This window comes from Sitodiplosis mosellana, unplaced genomic scaffold, assembly GCF_009176505.1.
Source record: "Sitodiplosis mosellana isolate CC-2019 unplaced genomic scaffold, AAFC_SMos_1.0 Smas_scaffold_11, whole genome shotgun sequence".
Lineage (NCBI taxonomy): Eukaryota > Metazoa > Arthropoda > Insecta > Diptera > Cecidomyiidae > Sitodiplosis > Sitodiplosis mosellana.
The window spans coordinates 3,770,195-3,781,406 of NW_022595253.1; the positions used below are offsets into that span (position 1 = coordinate 3,770,195).

The following is an 11,212-nucleotide window of genomic DNA, read 5'->3' on the forward strand; positions in this document are numbered from 1 at the left end:
TCGACACCCAATGCATCGATTCGAGTGCCAGCAACAACATACAAAATAAAAAATTTAGTCAAACCTGAATTTGCGACCGAATTCCACATCAAGTGTGAAAGATGTCAAATTTATTCATGCACAACGAGCACCAAATCTCCCGCTGCTGTCGATTGCACTGAATGCCAAAGAACACTCACGACTTCTACCTCAAAATATTTCGTTTATATTCCAATCAAGCAGCAGCTGTTCGAAACTGTCGATAAAAATTGCAACGAAATTATCGCTTATCAAGCAAATTACAACACGAATGAAGAAGTCATGACAGACTTTCATCACTCCATTCAGTTTAGGCAAACTCAAAATAGATACAATCAAGCACACGTCCTATCATTAGTCGTCGGAACCGACGGAGTCGTTGTACACAAGAGATCCAACAAGTCGTTGTGGGCAATACAACTTTATCAAAACTATATTCACCCGAAGGAGCGCTACATGAATAACAATATATTGGTTGCTGGGTTGTATCATGGAAAACCAGATATGAAGGAATTTTTTCTCCCGTTAATGAAAGAATTGGATTCTATTCACCAAGCTGGCGGTATTTTAATTGAAAAAGATGATCGAACACACATTTTTATGCCAACCATTTTACACTGTTGCTGCGATCTTCCGGCTAAAGTAGAAGTGCAGTGCATGGTAAGCCACAACGCGTACAACGGCTGTGGCTACTGCACTCATTCAGGTGAATCTATCAAATCAACCAAAAATTCGAAATCATTCGTACGATATGTAAATAAAGAAAACATACAATTGCGAACGCATCAAAATACACTCAGCATATATAAACGCTTGAGATCGACTCCAATTGAGGGACTTAAAGGTGTATCATGCTTAGTCGCTGGAAAACATTTCGATCTAGTCAATGGTTTTTGCATAGATTATATGCATTGCATTTTGTTGGGTGTAATGCGCAAACAGCTGAATTTATGGCTTGATAGCGTTAATCATAATGAGCCATACTACATAAAGCCTACATAAAGCCTACACAACGCATAGGAAAAATCAACCCCACGTCAGACATGTCACGAAGACCGGGTCCTGTTACCGAGCGAAGTAAATATAAGGCTAATGAACTCAGGACTTTGCTGCTTTATTATTTGCCGTATGTATTGAAAGGTTTATTGCCAAAACCGTACCTTGATCATTTCAAATTGCTCTCGTCTTCAATATATATGCTGTTAGAAGAGAAAATTCCAATGGAAAATATCGAAGCCGCTGAAATAAAACTAAAAAGTTTCGCCAAGGGATTCGAAACGCTTTACGGAAAAGAAAATATTGCTATGAATCAACATTTAGTCACACACATTGCTAATGCTGTACGTCACAATGGCCCATTATAGGCACAGAGTGCATTCGGGTTTGAATCAAACAATGGAGTTTTGGCAAAAATAAGCAGCAAGAATCATATTTTACATGAAATAGCTTGGAAGTACACCACCAGACAAACATTGTACAGGCAAACCACCAAAGAAGTCGGCTCGGACATTAAAGTAGAAGGAAAACAGAACATTCAAATCTCCCAAAATGAAACATCAATTTTTCTTGATTTTGGAATACAAACTGAATCGAATTCAATGATAATTTACAAATCAGCTGTTTTCTTCGGCCAGAAATTTACTTCTCAAAACTCCCGAGTTGTGGCAACGGTCGATTATTTCATATGTGCCAAAGATGAAGCAGAAAGCATAGTCGGAGCGATCGAATATTTTTTTGTTCACAAAAAAACCGTTTACGCTTTAGTCAAAATTTACGATGTTATTGCCACGTCCGATCAATTCAAAGAAATCGAACCGTCAGAGCTATATAAAATAATACATTTAAGCGCCATAAAACACAAGCTTCTGTACATGAATTTTGCCAATAGTCATATCGTAGTCAAAATGGCAAACAAATATGAAAAAACCTAAAAAACAGTCTTCAATTATGTCGTTCATTAGAATAAGTAAATAAATATCACGTACAAAACATAGATAGTACACCAAAAAGTCAAGCTATTCTTCTACTTATATTCCCGAGAAAAAAAATTACGATTAATTTATCGACTGCTGCTAATTGAAAAGCACATTAAGAAGTAATTTATTACGGTTCATGATCAAATTACCATAGCAGAATCTCTGCACCAGTTTTTCGTACCTCCCAAAAAGAAATTGACACCAGTTTAGCGTTGGTTTGCTGCTCTCACACCACACTACACACAGTATGCTGTAGTGTGAGAGCGGCAAAGCGGCATCATACTGTGTGTAATGTGGTGTCAGAGCAACAAACCAGCACTAAACTGGTGTCAATTTCTTTTTGGGCTGCAAAAGGGTCGCTGTGTAGAATTATAAAAATGCCAATCACTTGAAATAATAAAAGCCAAAAAAAATTCTAAAATCGAATTGAACATGTTGATGAAAAATAATCCAACTAAAAATTGTCACTTAAAAAGCATTTATTTTCATTCGAAAAATATTCTGCATGCCGAAGACAAGACTAAATTTTGTTTTATTGTATTATATATTATTGTTTTATATATTTTAAGTAGCGTTTACTTCGACGTTTATTTTCTTTGAAAAGAATTATGAAAGGGTAAACGGACAAATACCGTGTTTTTGTTTACAAAATCATTCAACTGAAAGGCAGCGGCTACAGCAGCCAAAATAAAAAAAGATTCAATTCAAAACAAACGACGCTCAAGTGTATTTTCGGCATCAGTTGGGCCATATGAATCATCGCTTGAACCTTCCTGAAACGAAAAAAAAACAACGACGCGATTAAAAGAAATCAAAATTGGCACAATGTATAAACGAAAAATGAATCCCACATGATAGCTGACTGAAAAATATTCAATTTACTCACCGTTTGAATGTCAGTATCACCATCGCCATCGTGGCCCGTGGATGTGGAATCGTTCTGGATAGATGTCTTATCCAATGCAATCATGACTTGCAAAACATTCCGAATACGAATCAAAATTCCATTCGAAACAAGGAATTTTATTGGACGGTCACCAAAATTAAATATGACTTGATGCTGTGTTGTTGTGGGACGTTGATTGCCAGCAGAGTCATTTGCGGTTGCTCGTGCAAGGCATGCCGAAAAAAATGCACAAACTTGCAACCAAATATCATTGGCAATGAGAAATATCAACGATTGGCCACCCGAAACGAACGTAATACGATGAATTTGATCACCAAAGTGATTACCGGCAAATCGATCGGTCAATAGATTTTGATTGCGAGCTGTAGCCACTTGAATTGGCACATCACACAAATTCGATCGGGACAAAGGATTTTCAGCGCCGAACCAATCAGTTTCAAATAGACGAATCAATGATCTAATCGATTCGTTCGGTTCCTGAACACGCGGAATAGCGTTTCCATTTTCTGCTGTCGCGTTGTCTGTGACTAAAAGCTCGGTGATCTGGTTGAACAAAACATAACGATAAAACAATCCCAATAAATCGTTCGGCAAAGCCAACACCATGTGCATCCAAATGTCCCGTGCAATGAGAATTGTATTACGTTGACCATCGTTCGAGGGTAATTCAACTTCGATTGTGTTGTCGGATTGTAATTTAACGATAGCTCCTTCGAAAACCGTTAGCGTTCCAAGCAAATCACCCGACAAACCCATGTACAACCAAATTTCTCGTTCAATGCGTATTTTTGTGCGTTGACCATCGTTCAAGATCAATTCGATTTCGATTTTGTCATCGTTGTCGTTGTCGTTGTCGTTATCGTCGCACTGTTCGATTTCATAATCGTTTGAGCCAGTCGATTCAAGCCAATTGCGTGAAAATGACCCAATTAATCCGTCAATTGCATCATCGTCACAACTTTCATTCCATTCGGCACAGTCAGTTGAAGGGACATTTTCTCCATTACTTGGAAACATAAACTGGTGCAATAACATCAACGTATGGCCGGATGCACATTCAAAGTCGAGTTCGTCATCGACAAACGGCAGGTCTGGATCGTTCTGAAGAGCAATGTCGACCGCTTTCACAATTTTCAAAACTGGCAACAAAAAATACACTTGCTAAACACTATCGCAAAAATATTTGATGTATTGCATCTTACCTGGCAATTTCTTCAATTGCTCTTTGATGGCTTTGATTTTGCCGTCACGTTTTAGTTTTGCTTGTATAATTTCAATTTTTTCTTGTGACAAACGTTCAACTTTGACAAACGACTTTGGGAGTGTAGATGCCATGGTTTCAGCTTCCAATTTTTTCGGTTTCTTCTGGCCGGGTGTTTTGACGGATGGCTCAATGGGTGCGCGATTGTATTTTGTAATACTTCCATCGGCTTCCTTAATGTAAACCACGTTTCTGATTTTTTTGTAAATTTCTGGAAACGCACATTCGTACAAAAACATGAGAAAATTCGTTTTTCTCTGAAATCTCCATTCAATAACATGTAAAATATTTTCTTACCCATTTTGAAACGTAGCCAAATATCCAAATTTTGTTCCGATGGAATGAAATTGAAAATGCAGAAAAAGAATTTCAACACGTTATGAAAACGTTGAGTCAAGTGTGTGCACGCACGATGAGCATCAGCGAAAGAAAGAAAGAAAATACGACGCAATATGGCGCATAACCAGATATCTCTTTGCATCAGTCGATTCGTACGCGTCAAATGCGATAATTCGAACAAACCCTGCGCTTTTGCTCGCCCGAAAAGTATGACTTGTCAAATTCGAAAATCCACGGTGGACAATTATAAATTACATTTGTGCGATATTTGTTTTGAATTAATTCTGCTTTATTTTGGCTGCCGTCGTCGCTGCCTTGACCTGCGCATTTTGTCTTGTTCATTATTCCAAGTGATCAGATTTTTTTTGTAGTTTTAAATAGCGACCCTTTTGCAGGTACAGAAAATGGTGCAGAGATGCTGCTATGGTAATTTGATAATGAACCCTAATAAATTACTTCTTAATGTGCTTTTTAATTAAACACAGGCTTCATTTTTTCAGTAGCCAAAAGTGAATTAAAAATTCTGTATGGAAAAAGTCTAAAGGAAATTTGATTTAATACCAAAGATTGGTTGAAGAAATAGTTTTTGTTTATTAAGTAAATAGAGTTAATTCATTCTCCGTTTTCTTTGCCTTATTTATAATGTTGTTGATTGCCGATTTGATAAGGATGTTTAACCTCTTCATACGCACATCTTTTGGGCCCTTTTGTAATTTCATTGCAGTAAGGCGTTCTTCAAAAATTCCTCGAATGATTTTAACATTTGATGGCGACATCGGTTTTTTGCTTTTGTCTTTCTTGGATTGGCCTGTGACCGATGTACCTTAGAATTTTATGGAACGATTCAATTTTTATCGATTAGAAAATATTATTAAACGATTTTTCAATTAAATCAATTTGGTACTTTTGGTTTAATACCTTTTAGCGTTTCTAAATCGTCTTTATATAAAGACCGCATTACGATTAAAACAAAAGTCGAATCGGTGCTGATCTCCGCATTTTTTGATCGCATTTCGGCTAGAACATCGGCTGGAAAAATATGTGCGTAACTTTCAAATGGCTCTTTCTCAGGTGCAATGATCTTTGAATGGTTGTTAATAGACGAGTCGGACTTTTTTTCTGGTGTGGTGTACGCTACATTGTCAATATTTGATTCTTCCTTTTTATCAAGCTCTTTACTCAGTAATTCGATTTTTTTATCTTTTTTTTCAATCATGTATAGGCATGACGACAACGCTTTTTCAATGTTTTGTAGTTTAGATTTTTCTTCCTCTAAAATACGTTTCAATTCGACCTTTTTCCCTTCACACTGCGAGCAACAACTTGTTTCTTTGAGTTTTTTGTCCAAACAGTTTTGATAAAAATCCTGTTTATCCGATACGGCTGACACTGTTTTCACTTTAGAAAAAAAACTTGTAATTTTTCCATCTTTTTTCAATTCTTCCATTATGAAAATTACTTTGACAAGTGAAATAAACTTTCTGTGTCATACGATTTGTTCCAGTTGTTTGCATAAATAATGTAAAAAGACAGAAAACGGCCGACACACACAAACAAGTGTAACATTTTCGAATTTTACAAGTCATACTTTTCGGGCAAGCAAAAGCGCAGGGTTTGTTCGAATTATCGCATTTGACGCGTACGAATCGACTGATGCAAAGAGATATCTGGTTATGCGCCATACTGCGTCGTATTTTCTTTCTTTCTTTCGCTGATGCTCATCGTGCGTGCACACACTTGACTCAACGTTTTCATAACGTGTTGAAATTCTTTTTCTGCATTTTCAATTTCATTCCATCGGAACAAAATTTGGATATTTGGCTACGTTTCAAAATGGGTAAGAAAATATTTTACATGTTATTGAATGGAGATTTCAGAGAAAAACGAATTTTCTCATGTTTTTGTACGAATGTGCGTTTCCAGAAATTTACAAAAAAATCAGAAACGTGGTTTACATTAAGGAAGCCGATGGAAGTATTACAAAATACAATCGCGCACCCATTGAGCCATCCGTCAAAACACCCGGCCAGAAGAAACCGAAAAAATTGGAAGCTGAAACCATGGCATCTACACTCCCAAAGTCGTTTGTCAAAGTTGAACGTTTGTCACAAGAAAAAATTGAAATTATACAAGCAAAACTAAAACGTGACGGCAAAATCAAAGCCATCAAAGAGCAATTGAAGAAATTGCCAGGTAAGATGCAATACATCAAATATTTTTGCGATAGTGTTTAGCAAGTGTATTTTTTGTTGCCAGTTTTGAAAATTGTGAAAGCGGTCGACATTGCTCTTCAGAACGATCCAGACCTGCCGTTTGTCGATGACGAACTCGACTTTGAATGTGCATCCGACCATACGTTGATGTTATTGCACCAGTTTATGTTTCCAAGTAACGGAGAAAATGTCCCTTCAACTGACTGTGCCGAATGGAATGAAAGTTGTGACGATGATGCAATTGACGGATTAATTGGGTCATTTTCACGCAATTGGCTTGAATCGACTGGCTCAAACGATTATGAAATCGAACAGTGCGACGATAACGACAACGACAACGACAACGATGACAAAATCGAAATCGAATTGATCTTGAACGATGGTCAACGCACAAAAATACGCATTGAACGAGAAATTTGGTTGTACATGGGTTTGTCGGGTGATTTGCTTGGAACGCTAACGGTTTTCGAAGGAGCTATCGTTAAATTACAATCCGACAACACAATCGAAGTTGAATTACCCTCGAACGATGGTCAACGTAATACAATTCTCATTGCACGGGACATTTGGATGCACATGGTGTTGGCTTTGCCGAACGATTTATTGGGATTGCCAACATTCGATGGTGTCGAGTTTCAGCAGCCCAATGCAATCGAAAATATTACTGCCGATCGTATTTCTGAAGAAAACGAAGAAGTCAACAACGACCACTACGACGGCGACGCCGAAGAAGAAAGTGACACTGACACGGTGAGTAATTTGAATATTTTTCAGTCAGCTATCATGTGGGATTCATTTTTCATTTATACATTGTGTCAATTCTGATTTCTTTTAATCGCGTCGTTCTTTTTTTTCGTTTCAGGAAGGTTCAAGCGATGATTCATATGGCCCAACTGATTCCCCAAATAAACGAGATGCTGCTTTGTTTGCTCTCTACCACGGACAATAACAAAAAAATCTTGGGCGTCGTTTGTTTTGAATTGAATGTTTTTTTATTTTGGCTGCCGTAGCCGCAGCCTTTCAGTTTAATGATAATGTAAACATAAACATGGTATATGTCCGTTTACTCTTAAGTAAACGCTACTCAATAAAAAATGTCTCAGTCTTGTCTTCGGCATGCAGAATATTTTTCGAATGAAAATAAATAAATAATTTATTACTACTAGTGACACTTTTTGGTTGGATTATTTTTCATTCACAATTCGATTTTAGAATTGTTTTAGGCTTTTATTATTTTAAGTGATTAGCATTGTTATAATTACATAGACTTTTTAGAAAGTGCAAAAAAGCCATAGCCTAGCTTACATAAAGCTATTGATAGAGTTTTCGTTGAATTCGCCGCTCGGTATTTGCATGCGGCATTACCGCAAGCACACACGTATAGTATACGGTAATGTGATGCCGCTCTGCCGCTCTCACACCACAGCATACTGTGTATTATATGGTGTGAGAGCAGCAAACCAGCGGCACATTAGTGTATGCTACAGTTGTGAGCGTGAGTGTGGTGTGGATTATTTATTGGGAGTGAAGCACTTTCAGTATGCTTGCGTTCAGAATTTTCACTTGCATGTGCGATGTCAAAGAAATTAGGGAAAAAACCATTGTAGGAAGTTTTGCGACTTATCCATTCAAACTCACCATGATTCATATGGTCGCCACAACTTTAAATCTCTGTTTATATTAGAAAATTTTCAGCTTAAATGCAGTTCACAAAGGTTTCAGACTTACCATAATCTCATCACACTACATGTACGAGTAGGAAAAATTGTATCTGTTTGTTTATGTCAAATCGTATAAAAAAATGCATGGCTCTTCTACCAAAGACATGGGTGTTGCTCGAGCTCTCGGATTAAAGGTGTCAAACGGACACTCGTTTGTCCGTCCGTCCGTCCTTTTACAAATTTAGGACGGACACAATTTTTTGTCCGTCCGTTTAAAAATTTAGGACGGACAAATTTTTTTGTCCGTCCGTTTGAAAATTTAGGACGGACAAATTTTTTTGTCCGTCCGTTTGAAAATTTAGGACGAACAAAAAAAAATTTGTCCGTCCGTTTGATATTTTGATCGTCCAAAAATGCCCGCAAATCTAACTTTTAGAACATCCAATAAGCTATTATAACTTAGTTTTCGACGAGGAATTCATTTCTGATCTTGTTTTATTAAAAATATCGTCAGGAGTCAAACGAACATATACTTTTGTCCGTCCTTCTGTAAGAAATGTCCGTCCGTCCGTCCTAAATTTTCAAACGGACGGACAAAAAAATTTGTCCGTCCTAAATTTACGAGCATACGAAGACGGGCGATGACGTAAGCAAAAATTGTGTAAAACACAAATGGCTGATATCATTTTCTCAAGCGTTTCTGGCTTATGCTCTATTTCTTTTCGGAGTATTCGCCAGCGTGCGGAGGCAATTCCAAAAGCATTTTCGATTTCGGGCTCTCGAGACTCTATAATTGAACACATGATCAGATCTTGATGAATTTTGGCCAGGAATAGGTTTTATCAATCGATCGGATGCCGCAAATGCATCGTCTGCAACAACGCCAATTGGGACGGGTAAAGTTCGGCCTGGCAGTGGGCGATGATCTGGTATATTCAGACTGTTATTCATCAGCGCAGTAGAAAATGGACAAGCATTAAAAATGCTACCGTCAGATGCTGAGCCTTTAGCTCCAACGTTCACGTATAAAAATTCATAATTAGCATTTGCCATTGCTAGTAGAACAATGCTAAAGTAGCCCTTGTAATTATAATATGCACTTCCGGATTGAAGTGGAGCTTTGCAGCGATTATGCTTGCCGTCTAGGGCGCTAATACAGTTGGGAAAATTCCACATTGTTTCAAACTGTGACGCCACTTGATTCTACGCCTCTGCCGTCGTTGGTGTCTAGAATTTTTTTCGTAATTGCATTATTACATGTACATATGGGCGAGGGTCAGGTCGGTAACGTTACAATTCGCACGCCTATTTCGCCCATATCTCTGAAAATAATAATGAAAACCCAAAATTTCAAAAGTGCATATGATAGTGCTGCCCATACCACACATTTCAAAGAAAAGTTTTTATTTTTATCACCTATAGTATTGGACTTATGAACGATTAAAGGCGTCGGTAACGTTACAAAATTTTGGAAGTGATTTGCGAGGTTGCTCAACGTTTTTATGAAAATTAGCGAATCTACCCAGGCATAAATCTGTTGTCACTCATTATATCGTAGATGAAGGATCAAAGAAAAGATAGAAATACAGGGTGTGCATGAAAAACTGTTTTGGTGGTCTCTGGACCCAGTAGGCGTAGAATCGGTAACGTTACAAAAAAAATCGGTAACGTTACACGTGCGATTTGAGTGCTCCAAAAACCAGAAAAGAAAATAAAAATCATATTTTCTCGAATTTATTATTAAAGTTTTGGCCCATTTCTACAAAAATATGTAAAGGTTCTTGTAGTTTTGTAAAAGCATAGTAGAAATCTTGTGCTTTCAAAAAACGGTCGGTAACGTTACAAAAATCGGAAAAAAATCGAAAATTTGTAGATTTTCATATGAAAAAATTATCCGAATTGGATAAAATTTTCAGAGAATATAAGTTTTATGAAATAATTAAGCTATGCAAAAATTCATTGCGATCGAACGACGTTAATATACTTTTTTGCTCCTTAGAAACATTTTTTGCGTGGTTTCGTCTTACTGACCCTTGCCCATATGTACATATCAAATCAAATCAATCATTCACCTTCAAATATTCATTTTTCAGACAATCGTACAATGCTTGGCAAACTTCTGGCAAAATTTTGTATATTGTTGATGGTGCAATGCGAAATAAGTGAGAGAGCGTTGCAATACTGTCACCACATGCTAAATATTTCAAAGTTATTGCCACACGCTCTTGAACTGTAATAGCCACACGGAAGAATGTATTTTGTTTTTCTACACGGTTTCGAACCACTTGACACAATTCTTTAAATTCAGACTGTGATACATGCGCAAAACTTCGGTAAAAACTATCGCCTTCACTGGCGGAATTGGCCATTAATCTTTCGAAATAACTGTTCGATTCACCTCTAAACCTCTTCTTCGATTTCGTCTAATAATAGGGCTGCGGCAACAATTGCCATGTTTCGATTCATTTTCGGTGTTCTGCAGTTGCTCGTTCTGAATAAACTGATTAATTTTTCAAAATGCATACAACAAATGTACTTGGCAAGAGCAAAAATTCACTTGCTGCAATTGAAAATTTACTTGCAAAGTATGTAGGTGCTTGCAAGCACTTGCGCGCAAATACTTTCGTCGCAAGTAAAATCCAACTTGCAGTAAGCAAAATGCTTGCAAAGTGTAGAAATGCTTGCAAGCACTTGCACGGAGTAGATTTTGACTTGCACTTGCATGCAAGCGCTTTGCTTGCAAGGTGTATTCCCACCTTTAGTTATGATATCAATACCACCACGATCAATTTGCATGACGTTCCATACTCACCAACTACATTCAAATATATGGCCAA

General features: G+C 37.3%; 1 protein-coding gene across 1 annotated transcript; it reads left to right on the forward strand.

Moving 5' to 3' along the window:
• The first annotated feature begins 7,051 nt into the window (after positions 1 to 7,051).
• Positions 7,052 to 7,670, forward strand: LOC129567531 (uncharacterized). Its single transcript, XM_055444571.1, has 2 exons — positions 7,052 to 7,464; positions 7,577 to 7,670. The coding sequence occupies exons 1-2, from the start codon at positions 7,141 to 7,143 to the stop codon at positions 7,661 to 7,663; spliced, it is 411 nt and encodes a 136-aa protein (XP_055300546.1). The 5' UTR covers positions 7,052 to 7,140; the 3' UTR covers positions 7,664 to 7,670.
• Positions 7,671 to 11,212: the final 3,542 nt, after the last annotated feature.